Raw genomic sequence first — 20,880 nt, 5'->3', positions numbered from 1 at the left:
ATGAAATGAGCAACCTACACTTCATCTTTCTTGCCATATCAAATCCTGAAACCATACTTAATTTTGTGCGGCTCTTCCTTGATTTCTTTGGGGAAAGAAAAGGCTCTTCATGGAGTAAATAGTGAAAGTTGGTTATGTTGACGTTACCTTGAGTACTCCGTGCATACAATATTAAGCTTTGGGATCAAATTCTTTCCTAGTGAAAACAAGTTAGCCAAAGAATCTGAAGCCTAACATTGTTGAAGTTGATTTACCACATTTCTTTTATGTAATGGCATGCTGCTTGATCAGGTAGGTACTCAGAGACAGTTGTTTCTAGGGCTTTAATGGTTGCATCTGCTTCTGGCTGATGCAGTGAGAAAAGGGCATTTGTAAGAGTATTGTATGACTTGAAGAACCAAGGGGAAAATGGAATAGTTTGCCAGCTTCAGGAAGAGTAACTGCGACAACTCTAACATCTTGGGGTGGCCAAGCAGGAGTGTCTCTTAAGTCTTGTACTTTAAAATGACTCAGTTCTGTTTTCCTTTAGTGCTCTCCTCAGGATTCCTGTTCCTTGGAAGGAAGTCAGATTTGCTCTCAGCTTAAGTCAGGTGCCCATTTCTTGCCTGGGGTGATTGACACACCACCAAAGGCACATGGAATGGGAAGTATTTCCAAAGGAAAAGCTGGTGTTATTAACAAAGAAAGGGAAACAGGCAACACCAACCAGATGCTCATTTCCATCAGGGTTCATCTCAAAGAGGAGAATTTAAATGATAGCATTAAGTTGGATAGTAAGTTATTTGGATTTTACCTGAGTTCAATCACCAAGCTATTTCTCTACTTAGAAAATCTGGGGCTTCCCTGGTGGCGCAGTGGTTAAGAATCCACCTGTCAATGCAGGGGACACAGGTTTGAGCCCTGGGCTGGGAAGATCCCGCATGCCACAGAGCAACTAAGCCAGTGCACCACAACTACTGAGCCTGCGCTCTAGAGCCCGTGAGCCACAACTACTGAGCCTACGTGTCACAACTACTGAAGCCCGTGCGCCTAGAGCCCATGCTCAGCAACAAGAGAAGCCACCACAAGGAGAAGCCCATGCGCCCTGATGAAAGTAACCCCCACTCATCACAACTGAGAAAGCCCGTGCACAGCAACAAAGACCCATCACAGTCAAAATAAGTAAAATAAAATAAATAAAAATGAAAAAAAAGAAAATCCTAGCAGCTTAATTCAGTAACAAATATTTTATGTTTAATTGTGAAAAACTTGATGTTTTTTCTCATCACATTTTAAAACATTTATTTAGCTATTTTCAGGCATACACAAAATTATAATATGAACCCATATACAACTTCAACAGCTGTCAAAACATTTTTGCCAGTCATGTTTATGTTAATTTCATTTGGAAGCATTATCATAAGATGTTTTTACTGCTGGCTATATAAAAACTCACAAGTTTTAACATGATGTCTGAGAACTTGCTTTACAAACATAAATGCAAGAATCAAATTATCATTGGTCTTATACCAAAAAGCGTGTTGCCAGTTAGAACAAAAGATGCTTTGTTTATCTAGAAGTAGAATTTTATTTTTATCGGTAAGGCTTTTTACTGGTTTAAGCCTGATGAATCAATTCTTTAACAACAATCTCTTCAGATTACCTCATCTAGATTTGTCTCCTGGCTCTTGAGCCTTTAGGGTGTGATCAGAAGTTTTATTGACAGTAAGGTTTCCAAACACCAGGACACACGTGCATTGTATGAGAGCTGAATGTGCTCTAATCTTGTTTGCAGTTGAAAGATGCATGAGTGTAATGCAGTCCGGGACACAGATGATCAAACTGAAGCGTGGGACCAAAGGGCTTGTCCGGCTCTTTTACCTGGATGAGCACCGGACCCGCCTCCGATGGAGACCCTCTAGGAAAAGCGAGAAGGCAAAAAGTAAGACTAACTTTTAAATTCTTTGCTTGACTTGACACAGTAACACATAGGTTATATTGGGTGGGCTCTGTGGAAGCTTCAGATCTGTAGAACTTTCATATTTTTGCAAGTTTTAGGGTCAGTTGTTAGAGAATGTGAAGAGACAATAAGAGAGGACCATTTTTACTTTTGTTAATTCTTTGGGGGAATTTAAATCCATAGAAAGTTTCCTTATCCATGAGTGCTGTTAAGTGGTAATATTTTTCCTGTGTTGGAGACATATTCTTTTAGATGGGATATGAGGTTTTATAACTGGAGGTTTTTTATTTTCCTACAAAAGTGAAGGACATCATAAATCCAATGGGATTTAAAGTGTTTTGACATATTCTGAGCACAGTTAACTGATGAATGAATTAACAAAATTGTTTTAATGATATCAGGTAAAATAGTGTTGATCTGCATCCTCTGTAAAGCCTCTCTCCCACACCTTTACACTCAGCACCAAGTCCTTGCTGGGTCCCCTGTAGTGTCTCTCTCACCTGCCCCCTCCCTCCTGTTTTCACAGGGACCTCCTTCATCTAGGGTCTTGTCGCCTTTCCGGTGGCCTATTGCGAAATCTCCTAACCAAGCTCGATTTTGCTAGTTTCTCCTGCCCCTGTCGGTTAAGATGCCTTCCTCTTCAAGTCACAGACGACCTCGACTAATTAGGCTTAACATGATACACAAATTTATTCTCTCACATAGCAAGAAACTCCAATTGGCTGGCTGCAGGCGTGGGACGCTGAGTCTCTAGTTCTGTGTCCCTGAGTGCTCTTGGCTCTGTCCCTTGTGTGTTAACATTGTCATCGAGGCAGCAGCAACATGGCTTCACAGCTGATAGGATCGTGAAGATGCAGAAAGGGGCTTCTCTTCCAGTGCTTCCTTTTCAAGAGGGAAGAACCCCTTTCCACACCCTTCCCTCAAAGCAGAGTGCCCATGTCTCCTTGGTTAGAACTGCGTTATGTTTCCACACCTAAAGCAATCACAGAACATAGGAGTGGGGCCACCCCCATGGCTTGACTCACCAGAACTTGCCCTGGGGCTGGGCATAGGCTCACTTCCCTGTGAGTCATGTGGAGAATAGTTGAAAGAAAGAAAACTTGGGACTGTGCCATTAAGACAGAGCAAAGGAGTGGATGGTGTATACGGGCAGTCAGTAAGATTGCAACACTTCTGGTTCATGCCCCCAAACAAGCAAGCAAACAAAATACTGTTTTAGTCTAAAGTAATCCTCTCTGCAAGTGCTGCTCTGACCCAAGCCTGCAGTGTTGCTCCACTACCTAAATAATGCCCATCTCTGGTCTGTTACTCCAGCGCCTCATAATCTGGCCTCTACCTACCTTTCCAGCTTTATCTCCCATCACTCTCCCTCTTGAGCTTTCCAGTCCAGCATAAATGGCCTGTTCAGCGTCTCTGGAGTGGGCCTAATGTTTCCATATCTTTATGTCTCCTCCCCTGGGCTGCCGCCTCGTTTCCCCCTCTGCCTGTCTAAGCCTCCCTCTGCCTTCAGCTTCATAGCTTTCTCTCTATAAATCCCAATCACATTTAGTTATGCTATTTGGTTACCACCAAGAGTTTGTCTTTTTTTTTTTTTTTTTTTTTGCTGTGGAATGTGGCATGTGGAATCTTAGTTCCCCAACCGGGGATCGAACCTGTGCCCCCTGCAGTGGAAGCACAGAGCCTTAACCACTGGACTGCCAGGGAAGTCCTACCACCAAGTATTTTTTTTCCCTTCAATTTTTAACTACTGCTTTATGCATATTGTAAAATGTCAAAATTGGCTCCAGGTCTTTGTATGTTTTCCTTGCATAAACGTATAAACTATGCATTTGACATATTCATAGCCCCCTTTCCCCCCAGTCTTCTTGCCCTGCTGGGCATATCTGTCTTCCTATCATAAATTTCAGTACATCTTGACCCAGTGCCTAGGAGGGCATTATCTGACTGCCCAGGAGGGGAAGGTAGTACATGGAGAAGTTTACTAGCAGGAAACAATAGAGCTTGTATTTCATAATAGACTTCATATCATGATTCAGAGGCATGAGTTTTATTTTTAAATTTTAAGTTGATTTTGCTTTTTCTTAATCTGCATACATATCTTCACCTGCTGGGTAACTGCGTATCTCACTTTCCTCACAGTACTTATTGACTCCATTTACAAAGTCACGGAGGGTCGGCAGTCTGAAATATTCCACAGACAGGCTGAGGGGAACTTTGACCCCAGCTGCTGCTTCACCATCTACCATGGCAACCACATGGAGTCCCTGGACCTCATCACCTCCAACCCCGAGGAGGCCCGCACCTGGATCACAGGCCTCAAGTATCTTATGGCTGGCATCAGTGATGAAGATTCCCTTGCCAAAAGGCAGCGGACGCACGACCAATATCCTCCCCAGAACTTTAATTTTGAACTCTGTGTGTGTGTGTGTGTGTGTGTGTATGTGTATTAGACTATATTTTCTTCCCATAATTTTGAGGCTTAAATCCACTTTCCTTGCTGTCTTTTTCTTTACCTTTAGTACTTTTCTGTCCCCTCCTTACTCCCTCCCAAAGTAAATGAATGCATAGAACATGTAGAGAAACTTAAGTTTGCATGAACTCAGGAGCAGACTTCTTTTGAGAAGACTAGATTTAGCTTCACAATCTGTGAGGTCTCCAAATGCAGCCTAAAGTTTCCCAGAAGAGATGAGGTAACCGGGAAAGCGTTTATTTTAATTAGAGAAAAATCCTACTTTGTTGTAAAGTCACTCTAGTTTAACAAATACTTTTTGAGTTCCAGTTATATACCAGGTATTAAGTTCTTCCTGCTTTTTCTCTCTTCTCAATTTACAACTGAATTGATTGATACCCAAGGGAAAATTATTTTTTGCTTACTAATATTTACCCTCTCTAAATTGTCCAAGAAACTGGAGTCTGATGCTCATTCTTGATTAAACTCATTCTTGTGGTCCTGTGGTGCTGACAAGAGACATGATTAACATGCTTGGTCTGAAGGCTCCTCTTCTGCTGGGATTGAGCTGGGTGTGTGACATGCATGGCCTTTCTGGCCTCAATATCCTTATCTGTAAAGTGAGGGTGTTAGGTGAATGCTTTGGCTCTCTTATTCACATTTTGAATGGCTTTAAAAAACATGTCCCCCTCTCTATGTAGGAAATAGTACCACTTTGTTGCTGTCATTGAAATGTGCACCCTAGTTTTTTTCTGTAGTGGTGATAAATTTGTGCTGCTCTAGCTATCATCCCTCACTCAGGGCACTATTGGAACAGAGTGGAAATATTCAGCCCATGAAAGGATGTTGACAGTGTAAAGGTCTAAGCTGATGAGCCGTGATGTTTTCATCAGTATTCACAGCATGCAGATAAATGCAACTGGGATTCATAAATGAACAAAACATAAACATAGGAATTAACTTTCTGTGCTTTTTTTCTGTTAGTTTGGTTCTCAACGCCTTTACACTTGATAAAAAAACAAATACTGAATCATTGAGAATGCTTTCTGATGCAAGCCACAGACCCATACTAACAGTGCCTCAAACAGTAAAGAATATTCATTTTCTCATGAACAAGAGATCTGAAATGGAGCGGTTCCAGGGTTAGTTAATTCGGTGGCTCAGTAATGTCATCAGAGACCTAGGTTCTGCCATTCTCAGCATGTTGGCTTGGTCCTTTAGCTGGGTACCCTTCGGTTAAAGCAAAATGCAGCAGTTCCAAACATAGAGAAGCCCTGCCAGAGGGAACAAAGTTTCTTCTCATAACCTTTTTTTTTTTTTTTTTTAAGAGCAAAGAAAACCTTCCCAGGAACTCTGCAAAAGACTACCCACCTCTCATCATTGGCCAGAAATGCTATTGCGGGCCCATTCCTAAACCAACCTCTGACAAGAGAAATTAACATGATTGGACTTTGATCTCAGAACCCTTTTTGCATTATTAAAAACTAAGACTCCAAAGAGTTTTTATGTGGGTTCCACCTATTGATATTTGTCATATTAGAAATTAAATATGAGAACTTAAAAGATATCTCATTAAAAATTATAAAACTATTACATGTTGACATATTTTTGTGAAAAATAACTTTTTCAAAGCAAAAGAAATTAGTGAGAAGGGTAGTATTGCTCTAATCTTCTGCAAGTCTTTAAGCTTTTTTGCATGTAGGATCATACCTTCCGCAAACAGATAATTTTACTTCTTCCCTTCTGATTTGGATGCCTTTTATTTCTTCTTCTTGCCTAGTTGCTCTGGCTAGAACTTCTAGTACTATGTTGAGCAGAAGTGGTGAAGGCAGGCATCCTTGTCTTGTTCCTGATCTTAGAGGAAAAACTTTCAGTCTCTAAATGTTGAGTATAATATTTGCTGTGGTTTTTAAATATGGCTTTTATTATGTTGAGGTAGTTTTCTTCTGTTCCTATTTTGTTGAGTGTTTTTGTCATGAAAGGGTATTGAATTTTGTCAAATGCTTTTTCTGCACCAATTGAGATGAGTGTGGTTTTTCTCTTCATTATGTTGATGCAGGATATTAACATTGATCAATTCTCGTATGTTGAACCATCCTTCTATACCAGGAATAAATCCCACTTGGTTATGGTGTATAATCCTTTTAATGTGCTGCTGAATTGTATTGCTAGTACACCTGACCCTTGAACAATGCAGGAGTTGGGGAGCAGACCTGATCAGTTGAAAATCTCAGTATAACTTTACAGTTGGCCCTCCGTATCTGAGGTTCTGCATCTGTGGATTCAACCAGCTGCAGATTGTGTAGTACTGTAGTACTTATTCATTGAAAAATTTCACATATAAGTGGACCCTCACAGTTCAAACCCATGGTATTCAAAGGTCAACTATATTTTGTTGAGGATTTTTGCATCAATGTAAATAAGACATAATGGTCTGTAGTTTTCTTGTAGAGTCTTTGTCTGCCTTTGATATCAGGGTAACGCTGGCCTCATAGAATGACTTAGGAAGTGTTCCCTCCACTTTAATTTTTTTGGGAAAAATTTGAGGATTTGGTATTTGTTGTTCTTTACATATTTGGTAGAATTTATCTGAGACCATCAAGCCCAGGGATTTTCTTTGTTGAGAGATTGTTGATTACTGACTCAACCTCTTTACTAGTTATAGATCTATTCAGGTTTTCTATTTCTTTGTGATTTAGTCTTGGTAGGTTTTATGTTTCTAGGAATTTGTTCATCTAGGTTATCCAATTTTTGGTGTACAGTTGTTTATAGTAGTATCTTACAGTCCTTTATGTTTCTGCAGAATTGGTAGTAATGTCACTTCACTTCTGATTTTAGTACTATGAAGTCTTTTTTTCCTCTTTGTCCATCTAACTAAAAGTTTGTTGATTTTATTGATCTTTTTGAAAAAAACTACTTTTGGTTCATTGTTTTTTCTCAATTGTTTTTCTACTTCATCTTTTTTATTTCCTTCTTTCTGCTATCTTTTAAAATCTATTGAGACTTAATTGGTGGCCTAAAATGTGATCTATCCTGAAAATGTCCCATGTGCACTTGAGAAGAATGTATCAATATATACTGTTATTGTTGGGTAGAGTGTCTGTATATGTCTGTTAGATCTAGTTGGTTTATTGTGTTATTTAAATTCTCTATTTCCTTAGGTCTGTCTGGTTTTTCTATCCATTATTGTGAGTGAGGTATTGAAGTCTCCAAGTATTATTGTAAAACTATTTCTCTCTTCAATTTTCTCAGTTTTTGCCTTATATATTTTGATGGTCTGTCATTAGATGCATAAATGTTTATAATTGTTATATCTTCTTGCTGTGTTGAGACTTCTACTAACACATAATATCCTTCTTTGTCTCTTACAGTCTTTTTTGATTTAAAGTCTATTTTTTGATGTTAGTATAGCCACTCCTGCTCTCTTTTGATTATGATTTGCGTGCAATATCTTTTTCGATCCTTTTTTTTTTTTTGGCTGCATTGGGTCTTCATCAACGCATGTGGACTTTCCCTAGTTGTGGCGAGTGGGGGCTACTCTTCATCGCGGTGTGCTGGCTTCTCACTGTGGTGGCTTCTCTTGTTGAGGAACATGGACTCTAGTGTGTGGGTTCAATAGTTGCAGCATGTGGGCTCAGTAGTTGTGGCATGTGGGCCGTAGAGTGCATGGGCTTTAGTTGTTGTGGCATGTGGGCTCAATAGTTGTGGCACATAGGCTTAGTTGCTCTGTGGCATTTGGGATCTTCCTGGACCAGGGATCGAACCTGTGTGTCCTCTGCATTTACAGGTGGATTCTTAACCACTGTGCCACCAAGGAAGTCCCCATCCTTTCATTTTCAACTTGTTTTTGTTTTTGGATCTCAAATGAGTCTCTTGTAGACAGCATATGGTTGGGTCATGAGTTTTTATCTATTCTGTCAATCTGTGTTTTTATTGGGGAGTTTAATTCATTTACATTAAAATAATTATTTATAAGGATTAATATCATTATTGTGCTATTTGTTTTCTTTATGCCTTATAGCTTTTTTGGTTTCTTATTTCTTGCATTACCATCTTCTTTTGGGTTGATTTTTTTGGTAGCAAAATATTTAAATTCCTTTTGTGTAAATTCTATAGCTGTTTTCTTTGTGGTTACCTTGGGGATTACATTTAATGTCCTAAAGTTATAATACTCTAGTTTGAGTTTATTCCAGCTTAGGTGAATGGTTTTTTAAAACTGATTTGTTTGTCTGTGTTTACTGGCAATAGAAAGTTTTCATGTTCAAATTAGTCAGATTGACAGTTGAAGAATTTCATATTCTGAAAATATGCTATCTGGAAAGCAAATGTACCCCAGAACCACACAGAGGAACAATTTTATAAGAAATATAGAAGAGTTGATGTTTATGTCACTGAGGAAAGAAAAGGAAACAGGAAATTAATGAATAATGAAGAGGAAGCTGATGTCAAAAATCAGGAAAGTTATGCTGAGTCAGAGAACCATTCCCATACAGATTTGTCAGAATTCGATAGCGGTTTAGATAATGTCTTAATATCAGAATGACATCCTTGATTGGATGTATATTTAATTATATTAATTGAGGAGAACAGAGCTGAGATGTTCATCATTAATACATTTCAATTAGGCCTGAAAATTTCAACTGTGAATGAGTAATGCGAATAATGAATCTTAAATGTCTTGTATGAAAAAAATCCATCCAGTGTAAAGTGAAATTCAAGTTATTTCTGCAGTACGGCTATGTTGACTGGAGGTAGATACAGTACTTGTGTCTATCAGAAGCAATACAGTGTTGTGGTTAAGGACCGAGACTGTGCTGCCCTGTCTGGGTCCAGCCCCGACTCTGCCGTGTACTATGTTAACTTCGGGAGAGTTACTCACACTCTTACTTCAGAGTCTTTATCAGTAACATGGTGATGACAATAATGACAGTGCCCACCCTGTGTTGTTGTGTGACCATCAAGTGAGTTGATCACACACAAATTGCCCTGAACGCTGTCCAGTTCGTGTTAAGCATTTTATAAATAGTAGCTGCTGTCGTTATTGCTAAAGAGAGATAAGGATTGGCAAATTTTTTGCTTTTCCTATTCAGATAGACTGATGTCTGAAAACTTGGTGGCCCCAGCATGCAAAGATGATGGTGCTGGCACCTGGCTGCAGCCTATTCCTCTGTTAGATCATTCTCCTCCGTGATGCCCCCACCTTACCTCTTGCCACCACTAGGGAAATTATTACCTGTAGAAGACATTAGGCAGTCCTCTATGGGTGCTGTAACTGAAGCCTGACACCTTCCCTATAAATCAGGGGTCCTACAACTGCAGCCTGTAGGCAAATCGGGCCCACGCCTCTTTTTATATGGGCTTCTGAGCTAAGAGTGGGTTTTCAATGGTTGAAAAAAAATAAAAAGAATAAATTGTGTGACACATGAAATTTTATGAAATTCGAATTTCAGCATCCATAAATACAGTTTTACTGGAAGACAGCCATGCCAGTTCATTTATGTATTGTCTGTGGTAGCTTCTATGTAACAATGGCAGAGTAGAGTAGTTGCAATTGAGACCAAATGGCCCGCAAAACCTGAAATATTTACTATCAGGCCCCCTTCAAAAAAAGTTAGCCCACCCCTGCACTAAATAATACCATTCAATACTTCACATTCTCCTAAGGTTTTTTGATTAAAAAATACTAAGCCATAACTTTTTATTCAGGTTTTACTCTCCTAGTTTTTCTTTGCAAAATTGCTATTTCTTAAATTTATCACGTATTGGCTATGAATCATTAATTCAGGGTTTTCTTGGGCACTCATGTCTTGGTTATGAAGAACAACTTCAAGGTATCAGAACACTTTTACCTGCAATTATGTCTCATACCATATGTATCCTTACTGAGAGAGAATGGTGTTTCCTTTCATAGAATCTTAGAATCAGCTTCAAGATCATCTAGCTGTGCTCACTGACATTATAGATGAAGAAATGGAAGCCCCAAGAGATGATATAAGTAACCTACTGTCACAGGGGCAGGTCAGCATGGAATCAGAATTAGTGTATATTTCTTGGTCTGAGTCTGCCTCTGTTTCTGTCTTACCAACCACAGATCCCCTGAACCAGTTGTTAAGGCCAGCTTATGTGTTGACACTGAAGGCCTTGCAGACACAGGCTCACCCGAAAGGGTTTGTTTCTGCAGAATATTCATGCTTAGTGTCTGCTTGTACCTGCTTCTTCTCTGAAGAAGTCCTTGAGATGCTTTGGTTAAGTATAGAATAAAAGGATGAAAATACTGCCATCCGTAGACTCATTCAATCATTTCTTTGAACTCTGGTCAAATATTTTGTGGGGCACAGAGCAGTGTTCACAGTCAAAAGAAATAGAGCTCATGCAATGGGTGCTGTATGCCCAGAATACAGAAAAAAAAAATGAGATTCAGGTACTTATTAGTAATTGGCTCAAATGCTTCACTCTTTTGATTCTTCAGTTATCTTTCCCCTGGTCCTGGGTCACCATTTAATATCCAGGTACCATATGTAATAAGGTTCTGCCTGAACTCTAGGAGGAACAATTGAATTTGAAAGAACTGGGCTGGTCACTTTCAAATGTTATAAAGGGGACAATATGTGAAACAGGTATTTACAATTGAAAATCACTTCTGTTTAACTTTAGGAGAAAAAGGACTAACTTTCCAATTGCTTTTACTTTCTAAGGTATAATCTCCTAGAATCATAATTTGAATCACCTAAGAAATATAAATGTTCTGGGTTACTACTGGGAGGTTAGTTAATATGTCAACTTAAATGAAAATCTCTCAGTTTGATGTCACTGCTTGATAAGCAAATATTATTCATTGACCCTTTCCTTTGACCTATTCCTATTCTCCCATTTCTTAAATTTAAACCTGTCTATCCCTTACTTTGATTTTTTCTTCCAACATCTTCATTCTTTTCCTCTTCATTACCCTTTGAATTTTGAAGCTCAATTTAGTTTTCTAAATATACATACCATTCCTACCTAATGTAATCTACCCCCCAACAACTGAATCATGCATTTTTTTTTTTTTTTGAATCATACATTTTTAAAAAGACCTCTGCTAAAACTTAACTGGGAATTTTAAGCTCATCTGTTTTTTACCATTTATTCTGCTTCCTCACTGTGTAATACAACTGAAGACTCACCTTCCTGGGGGCCTTTTAAAGTCTCAGTTCACATGATGTAAATCCTTTGTATCTAAACTCATATCCTCAGGCACCTAGTATCATACCTGAGCTTTGAAGCAACCTGTATCCCATCAGACTTGCAGTTCCTATTAATGCCCTTGATTTACAAGTTGGGGATATTAGGTAAGAACTGCCAAAGATAGTCATAGGAAGAGGAACAGCTTAGAGACAGGCCTTCCGTGCAGGAGGAAACAGTGCTAGACCAAGTTGCAGGAGACCTGGGGTCTCCTACTAATTCTTACCGAATTTCTCCCTCTCTTCTAGTTTTATATCCTCATCTGAACAAAGAGGAGATTGAATGAGATGGTCTAAATTTCTGAAAAGATCATGTAGGGCGGGGAATTGTGAAGATAAAAAAAAAACACTAGATTTTGAAAGGTCAGAGACGGAGAAGATGAGGCCTAAATTTGGTGCGTTTGGGGTTTCATCACATTATAGAGATGCTTTAACAGTCTGGATAAAATGTTAAAGAAGCTCCCAAAATAATATGGTTTGACTCTCATTTCCCAGTGAAGGGAATCACCTATATGTGTCCTCCCCGCCACTCCTTTTGTTGTTGTCACTGTTAATAGCTCACTAAGAGCCTGTGGATTGCAGGGCTTCCTCAAAAGATTTCTTCTCAAGTTTGGTGTTAATGATAAATGTCCTTGTGCGTATTTTCACTGTGAAAGTAGTTTTTATTTTGATGAAAATGCAAGTGTTTTTCTTGACCTTTCTGCAAGTGGGTGAAGCAGACCTTTGAGGAAGCTGATAAGAATGGTGATGGTTTATTGAACATTGAAGAGATACACCAACTGATGCACAAACTAAATGTCAATCTGCCCCGAAGAAAAGTCAGACAGATGTTTCAGGTATGTTTTCACAATTTGATTGTCCTTACGTAAAATACACCTTGGAGGTTATTGATATACTGAAATGTTTCAAAAGGCTATTTTGTCTTGTTGAAAGCTAATACTACCTGTTCTGTATTGTTTATTGTTTTATTTCATCAAGGAAAAGAAGAACTTCCCAAACTTAACATGCATCCATAATTTCACTTCCTAAAATGCTTTGCTGTTGTTATTGCTGTTTTCAGAGAGTGACTATAAGCACTTTCCCTGACACTTAAATAATGAGGTAAACGTGATCTAGTCCCTTGGAGAGGATAAGATTTCCTTTATTCTGTGAGGATCAGAGTAAAGACTAAGTAACATGAAAAAAATAGCACTTGTTGAAATTCTCAAGAGCCCTCTATTTTGTTTCAGTGGAGTTTAAGATTTGGAATTCATAAGGCTTATAAGTGCTCTGTCACTCCCACCATATAGGGAGTTCTCCAGAAGCTCACTTTACTGCTTGTTTGTGTTAGATGAGGTGCTCTTTCCCTGTTGGTAAGTCCTGGAGGAAAATCTTTGGGTCCAAATTTATTGTGTCCCCCAGCTGGGATTGTACTCAGTTTTCCATCTAAGGTGCAGAAGTGAGTTCTGTTAAGTTGAAGTTAGCAAGACAATGTTAGATTATTAGTAATTACTAGAACATTAATTTAGGAAAGACTCTTATTTGGAGATAAGATGCATAATCCATGTTTTGCAGTGATTTTCTAACTAACTAGGTAGGTGATATTTTTTACATGCAAAAATAAGTATAAGGGTTGTATTTTATGATGTTTATTGTTTTGTGCTTCCTTTGTTTTCTAACCTCATGTCTTCAGAGGTGGTAAGGGCGGAAACAACATGAGGAGTGAGTTGCAACAATGAGTGGAAGATGGAGGCTGGTTTCAATCTGGGACCTCTTACAGTCACAGGTCTTGTGGTCCTGTCCTTGGAAGCTGGAGATGGTTTGCATAGGGGGAACTTGGTCCATTGCACTGAAGAGAAAGGAAAGAAGAGGAAGGAACGAGATATGCTGTAGAAGGAACCAGAGATTGAGTGAGAGACTTCAGAGGGAAACGAGTTGTCACAGAGTGAATTGTCTTTAAACTATATGGAAAAGTGTGCCACGTTCCTGGCATTGCCTGTGGCAGCTTGCCTTTGACCTGTTGTGAGCACCCCTCCCCCACCCGCCCCCCATCCCATCTTTTCCTTTCCACAGGAGATGTTCATAGCACTGGAGAGAGAGCTCTGGTTAGATCAGAGAGGCCACGCTTAAAGAGGAGGGCAAAGTCTATACCTATAAAAATCATGATTTGGGGGGGTACTTTTTGGAAATAAGATAGAGAATTAACATAAAATATTAAACTATTTTTACTTATGTATTTTTTTCCTCCCTCAGACACCTTTTATCTCTAATGCATCAAATATTTTAGAGGGTAAACCAGACCTTAATGTTTATGTCTTTCTAAGTTCAATGTTAATGCTTTAGAGAAGTTTTAAGAAAACATTAAAGTCTCTCTTTATGACCTTGGATTTAAAGACTGAAAGACTTCTCAAACCAGGAGTGAGTAGAGAAGCAGCTGGGTTTCTATTGTTTGTACAATATTTCTATCATAGGTCTTGCATGTAGCAGAGTTCTGTGAGTGCTCAGGGTGGAGTGATGGGAACAAAGATCTTAGTATTATTTTAAGGAACTTTTTTTTTTTTTTCTGAGTTGCTGGCAGACATTAAAGCCTTCCTGGAATTTTCTTTGCCTTTTTGTTGCAGTGTAAGATTCAACTGATTTTTTTAAAATAATCTTTTAAGGTGGTAGAGATAGCTTTCTCCCTTCCTTCCTTCCTTCCTTCCTTCCTTCCTTCCTTCCTTCCTTCCTTCCTTCCTTCCTCCCTCCCTCCCTCCCTCCCTCCCTCCCTCCCCATCAGGTCGTAGTTGTGACATGCGGGATCTTTCGTTGTAGCATGTGGGCTTCTCTCTAGTTGAGGCGTGCGGGTTTTCTCTTTAGTTGTGGTGCGTGGGCTGTGTAGTTGTGGCGCATGGGCTCCAGAGCACATGAGCTCTATAGTTTGTGGCATGAGGGCTCTCTAGTTGAGACACATGGGCTCAGTAATTGTGGCACAAGGGCTTAGTTGCCCCCTCCATGTGGGATCTTAGTTCCCTGACCAGGGATCGAATCCACGTCCTCTGCATTGAAGGACAGATGCTTTACCACTGGACCACCAGGGAAGTCCCTGGATAGCTTCTTTTAAAGTCTTTGATGCTATTGCTTAAACCTCAGTGTTTGTTTGTTTATTTATTTGCCTTGGGTCTTTGTTGCTGCACACAGGCTTTCTCTAGTTGTGGTGAGCAGGGGCTTCTCTTTGTTGTGGTGTGCCATCTTCTCATTGCTGTGGCTTCTCTTGTTGTGGAGCATGGGCTCTAGACTTGTGGGCTTCAGTAGTTGCTGCATGCGGGCTCAGTTCTTGTGGTGCATGAGCTTAATTGCTCCAAGACACGTGGGATCTTCCCGGACGAAGGATGCAACCAGTGTCCCCTGCATTGCCAGCAGGATTCTTAACCTCTGCACTACCAGGGAAGTCTCTAAACCTCGGTATTTTAACTGTTCTTAATGGTTTAGGCATTTCCAAGGAAGTCTTGGAAAATATATCAACTCTCTATCCAGGATTAGATATTTTGAAACAAAGTTATGCCAGAAATATGAACATTAGACCTACTTTTTTTTTTTGGGGGGGGGGGTACACCAGGTTCAATCATCTGTTTTTATACACATATCCTCGTATTCCCTCCCTTCCTTGACTCCCCCACCCTCGAGTCCCCCCCACCCTCCCCACCCCAGTCCTCTAAGGCATCTTCCATCCTCGAGTTGGACTCCCTTTGTTATACAACAACTTCCCACTGGCTATCTATTTTACAGTTGGTAGTATATATATGTCTGTGCTACTCTCTCGCTTCGTCTCAGTTTCCCCTTCACCCCCCGTCCCCTCCCATACTTCGAGTTCTCCAGTCCATTCTCTGTATCTGCGTCCTTGTTCTTGTCACTGAGTTCATCAGTACCATTTTTAGATTCCGTATATGTGAGTTAGCATACAATGTTTGTCCTTCTCTTTCTGACTTACTTCACTATGTATGACAGACTGTAGTTCTATCCACCTCATTACATATAGCTCCATCTCATCCCTTTTTATAGCTGAGTAATATTCCATTGTGTATATATGCCACATCTTCTGTATCCATTCATTTGTTGATGGGCATTTAGGTTGCTTCCATGTCCTGGCTACTGTAAAGAGTGCTGCAATAAACATTATGGTACAAGTTTCTTTTGGGATTATGGTTTTCTTTGGGTATATGCCCAGTAGTGGGATGACTGGATCATATGGTAGTTCTATTTGTAGTTTTTTAAGGAACCTCCAAATTGTTTTCCATAGTGAGACCTACTTTCTTAGGGTGCAAAGACTCTACAACCAAGGACTTCAAACACCAAAAATGTTGGTATTCTGTAGAACAATCTATCTCTGCCTTTAAAATGACAGAAGGCAACAGCAACAGCCTCACAAAGAAACTGTGTACGATTTAAATATTGGTCTAAGTGTTTGCTCATAATTGACCCAAAGTTAGCAAAATTTAAGAAAGTATATTTTTATATACACTTTGACTTTCAAAGCTATTTGAAACCACATACCAGCTGACTATACATCACAAACTCTATATATTTCAAAATGCCATTCATTCTCTGTCAGTTTTTGTTCAGTTACAACTGTGTTCACTTAGAATAAAGAAGATCGTGTAAATGGATTGGTTGCTAGTTATATATCCCCAACAGTTTTATGGTTTTATGACAAATCTAGCCAATCAGAAGGCAGGTATGTGGTGAAAGATCCTCGCTCAATAATTGCTAGGAACAAATAATTTCAACTAGAGATCTGTCCAGGTGGATTTTTTTCAGGCTTTTACGGAGGAAAAGCAGGGAGGTACCAATGGTGCTGATGGCTGTAAGAGCAATCAGTTACCTATGCAGAAATAAGAGAGATTCTATTATAGGTAAAAATTACCTTTGATTGACGTGCAGTTCAGAAGCTGATGAGAGACTAGTATTTTTGTCACGTATTAAATGTATTTTCTCTCTTTTGTTCATGATTAGTCTTGTCCAAGATGTCTTTTTTATTAGTTTTGTCAAAAGACCAGCTTTTGGTTTAATTGCTCACGTTTGATGTTATATCTGCTTGTTTTCTATTTCATTGCTTTCTGCTTTTGTTGATAATTTATTTTCTTCTATTTTCTTTAGCTTAACTTTTTTCTAGCTTTTGGAGTTGATGTATTAGCCTATCTGATTTTAATCTACCTTGCTTTCTAATAAGTTGAAGACTTCAAGTTTCTGTCTACTGCTTTAACTTCATCACACAAGTTTTAATGTGTAGTGTGTGTGTTTACTTCTATGTTTCATTTTCTATTTAGAAATGTGTTGTTTCCAGACAGTTTTTTTAAGCTTTCTTTTTTTTGTTGCTTTATAAATTTACTGTGATTAGAGGAATTAATTTTTATAAGGTCAATTCTTTATAATTTGAAACTTCTTTGTGGCCTAATATATAGAGTTTTTAAATTGATTCATGTGTACTTGAAAAGAACGTGTTTACCATTTGTGAAATGTGTGTTAGCCTTTTAATAGTAAATATTATTTCCTGTTACTGAATTTCTTACTCCAGACTCTCACACTGCCTTGTTTTTTTCTCTGCCTCTTTCAGGAAGCTGATACAGATGAGAATCAGGGAACTTTGACATTTGAGGAGTTCTGTGTTTTTTACAAAATGATGTCTTTGAGAAGGGACCTTTATTTGTTGCTTTTGAGCTACAGTGACAAGAAAGATCACCTAACAGTGGAAGAACTGGCTCAGTTTTTGAAGGTGGAACAAAAGGTATCTTTAGACTGTTGAACTGAATGTTTACTTAAAAATACTTGTGAAAGATACATGGGTTTCTCTTGGGGTTGGGTGTTGGTATACTTTAAATTTAGGATAGAGGGGTAGATATCACAGTTCCACAAAAATCTTAACTATGAGTTATTTAAAATGTGTATCCAGCAACTTTAAAGAGGGAATGAAAAATTGAACACTTAATTTTTAACCTTAAACATATTTTTCCACAGAGTAGTGACTATTAATTCACATGTTGCCTTTTAGATACCATGGTAATGTTTTCTTTATACTAGCAATATAGCTAGGCATTTATCAACTATGGTGTAATTCTTAACTAGCAATATAATAATTCATTGGTAAATATCTTCCCTCATACCTTCCCATATGCATCTTGTCCATTTGGCAGTTCCTGAATTGTATACTTTATAATAAGCCAGTAATAGTAAGTAAAGCGCTTTTCTGAGTTCTGTGAGTCATTCTAGTGAATCTTGGAAACTGAGTCATGGGATTTGACAAAAACTTTCTTCTTAAGTAAACAAAGTCTAGGCAGACTCTTTTTTTCCTTTTTCTTTTTAGAACTTTATTTTTTTAATATAGTAACATTCTTCCAGACAGTTCCTATATCCTATAAATAATCAATAAATAAGCTTGATACTTAGGACAAGAATGAAGAACTGGGATGGAAAGTCAGCCGACAGCAAGACAAAATCCAACCCCAGTGATGAGGCGATTAGCAAAAGCCAGACCTGTTGAATTAATTCAATTAATCATTTGTAACAACAACATCTGACCCCATTAGCTCTCACCATGTGCCAGGCACTATGTTAAGTGCTTATTTGCATCATCTCCTTTAATCTTTTTTTTTTAATAAATTTATTTATTTATTGGTTCTTTTGGGTCTTCATTGCTGCACGTGGGCTTTCTCTAGTTGCAGCAAGCAGGGGCTACTCTTTGTTGTGGTGTGCAGGCTCCTCATTGCCATAGTTTCTCTTGTCGTGGAGCACGAGCTCTAGGCACGTGGGCTTCAGTAGTTGCAGCACATGGGCTCAGTAGTTGTGGCTCACGGGCTCTAAAGCACAGGCTCAGTAGTTGTGGCACACGGGCTTAGTTGCTCCGCGGCATGTGGGATCTTCCTGGAGCAGGGATCGAACCTGTGTTCCCTGCATTGGCTGGCAGATTCTTAGCCACTGCGCCACCTAGGAAGCCCCACCTCCTTTTTTTTTTTTTAAAGCTCTTTTTTGGAATATAATTGCTTTACACTGCTGTGCCAGTTTTTGAGGTACACCAAAGTGAATCAGCCTGGCCCTCTAAGTCATCACCCATCATGGAGCTGATCTCCCTATGTTATGCAGCAACTTCCTACTAGCTATCTATTTTACATTTGGTAGTGTATATATGTCAGTGCTACTCTCTCACTTTGTCCCAGCTTCCCCTTCAACCCCTCCCAGCCCCGTGTCCTCAAGTCTGTTCTCTACATCTGCACCTTTATTCTTGCCCTGTCACTGGGTTCATCAGTACCATTTTTTTAGATTCCATGTATATGAGTTAGGCTACGGTATTTGTTTTTCTCTTTCTGGCTTACTTCGCTCTGCATGACAGACTCTAGGTCCATCCACCTCACTACAAATAACTCAATTTCATTCACTTTTATGGCTGAGTAATATTCCATTGTGTATATGTTAGTCAGGCTCTTTTGAGCCATTTTTCCTACCAGGTTCCTTCCTTTGGCCTTGTCCTTAAGAGTTCAGTTGTAGCGAGAATCCTAAGTTAGTTTAACCGGAATCTCCATCCTCAGTATCTAATTACCCTTGATATCTGATAAAATTCCTCATCTACCACTATTCCCTAGGTGATATTTGATCACCCTGGCCTGCATTTCAGCAAAAATCTTGTTAGGTTGGATTAGTCAGAATCCCTTCTTATATCTTATGTTTCCTTCACTGACCCCTACCTTGTTCCTTGGCTATAAATTCCCATCTGTATTCAAAATTGTACCAGATCTATACTGAGTTCTCTTTTTCCTTTTTGCAATAGTTACTGATTAAAATCTGTTTTTTCCTTCTGTCCAGTTCTGATTTTTCCTCGACAGAACTCCCAGATTTGTAGTAGGTCAGGCAGAAGTGGGGATAGCCTGAGCACCTCATTTGCGGCTGGCATCTGAAGTAGGGGCTGTCTGTGGGACTGAGCCCTACAGGGTCTGTTGCTAACTCCAGGTGGTTAGTGTCAGAACTGAATTGCATTGCTGGGTACCCAGTTAATGTTAGAGAATCAGAGATTTGGTGGTGTCAGAAAAATAGACACTGGACCTGATCATATTTTACTTTATCCCATTACCACAATCACATACATTTTAGGCATAACAGATTCAGGTTTTATAAATTTTATTGTTGCTTTCTTAAGGATTAAGCCAGATAGTGTTAGCCCAATGTTTTATCCAAATCAGTTATTTTAAATAGCTCGATAATTTGGCAAAGGCAGAGATTCTCCATTAACAAAGTTAGCTGTAAGATAGGTAGAAAATGGGAATGGGATAATAGAAGAATTATTCCCACCCCCACCCCCCACCAGCACGCCCCCCCCCACCCCGAGAATATGCCCTTTCTAAATCTCTGTCTTTTCCTGCAATTATAACTACTCCTGCATTCTCCTCAGAAGAACTCTTCATAGTATAGTGGAAATAACATTAGACCAGGAGTCCAGAAGATCTGCATTTCACATGTTGCAAGCTTTATGGATTGGAGAATCTTGGGCAGGCCAATCAGTATTGTTTCTGAGCCTTGGTTTCCTGATCTGTACAAAGGGGAGCTGATACCTACCTTTCTTATCTCACAATGTCAGATTGAAAATTGATTGGGATGATGACTGTGAAAGCCCTTTGACAGATATTCAGAAGCACAGCAGTATGAGAAATTAAAATGTTTAAAGATACTGACTTCAAATTCATTTGTGCTAGTGGAATTTACCCAATCTATTTGGATAGCAACAGTGGATGTCACTTGCTAAGGCGCATATGTTTCTTCCCTTTTTTTGTTATATTCACATTCAACCAGTAAATTTTAGTTGGGGAAAACGGAAACCAGTGTTCTGTGACATCTGCCCCTGGCAGATGATTGCCTGTTTCCAGTTTAATTTTCTAAACTAGCTTGAAGCTATATATGGGTATAATACAAAAGAAATTAAAAAAAAAATGTCATATATCAAGAGGCATAAACCATAAAGGAAACTATTAATGTCTTGAGACTTTATATGTGGTCCAGTATATCAAACATCATAAAATGAATGTCAGGTACAAACTGGGAAAATATTTGTAATATACTAAAGAGATAAATAGTGAATTTCCTTAATATGGAAAGTGCTCTCATAGACTATTGAGGGAAAAGATGAATACCCAATAGAAAATGTGCAAAACATTTGAAACATAAAAAAAATTTCACAATGTTAATGACCTATTAAAAATGTTCATCCTTCACTAGTAATTTAAAAATGTGAAATAAAACCGAGACTTTTTTGAATTTTACTTTTTATTTTAATA

General features: G+C 38.9%; 1 protein-coding gene across 1 annotated transcript in view; it reads left to right on the top strand.

Moving 5' to 3' along the window:
* PLCH1 (phospholipase C eta 1) overlaps positions 1-20,880 on the top strand; it is a 216,310-nt gene that overhangs the window by 117,830 nt on the left and 77,600 nt on the right. Inside the window, exons 4-7 of the mRNA XM_057739608.1 lie at positions 1,775-1,921; positions 4,079-4,321; positions 12,314-12,444; positions 17,178-17,348. Coding sequence (XP_057595591.1) covers positions 1,775-1,921; positions 4,079-4,321; positions 12,314-12,444; positions 17,178-17,348 — 692 coding nt within the window. The remainder of the gene's footprint in view (positions 1-1,774; positions 1,922-4,078; positions 4,322-12,313; positions 12,445-17,177; positions 17,349-20,880) is intronic.

The sequence above is a fragment of the Hippopotamus amphibius genome, chromosome 6 (genome assembly GCF_030028045.1).
Source record: "Hippopotamus amphibius kiboko isolate mHipAmp2 chromosome 6, mHipAmp2.hap2, whole genome shotgun sequence".
NCBI lineage: Eukaryota > Metazoa > Chordata > Mammalia > Artiodactyla > Hippopotamidae > Hippopotamus > Hippopotamus amphibius.
This window is presented reverse-complemented; position numbering and strand designations above follow the sequence as displayed.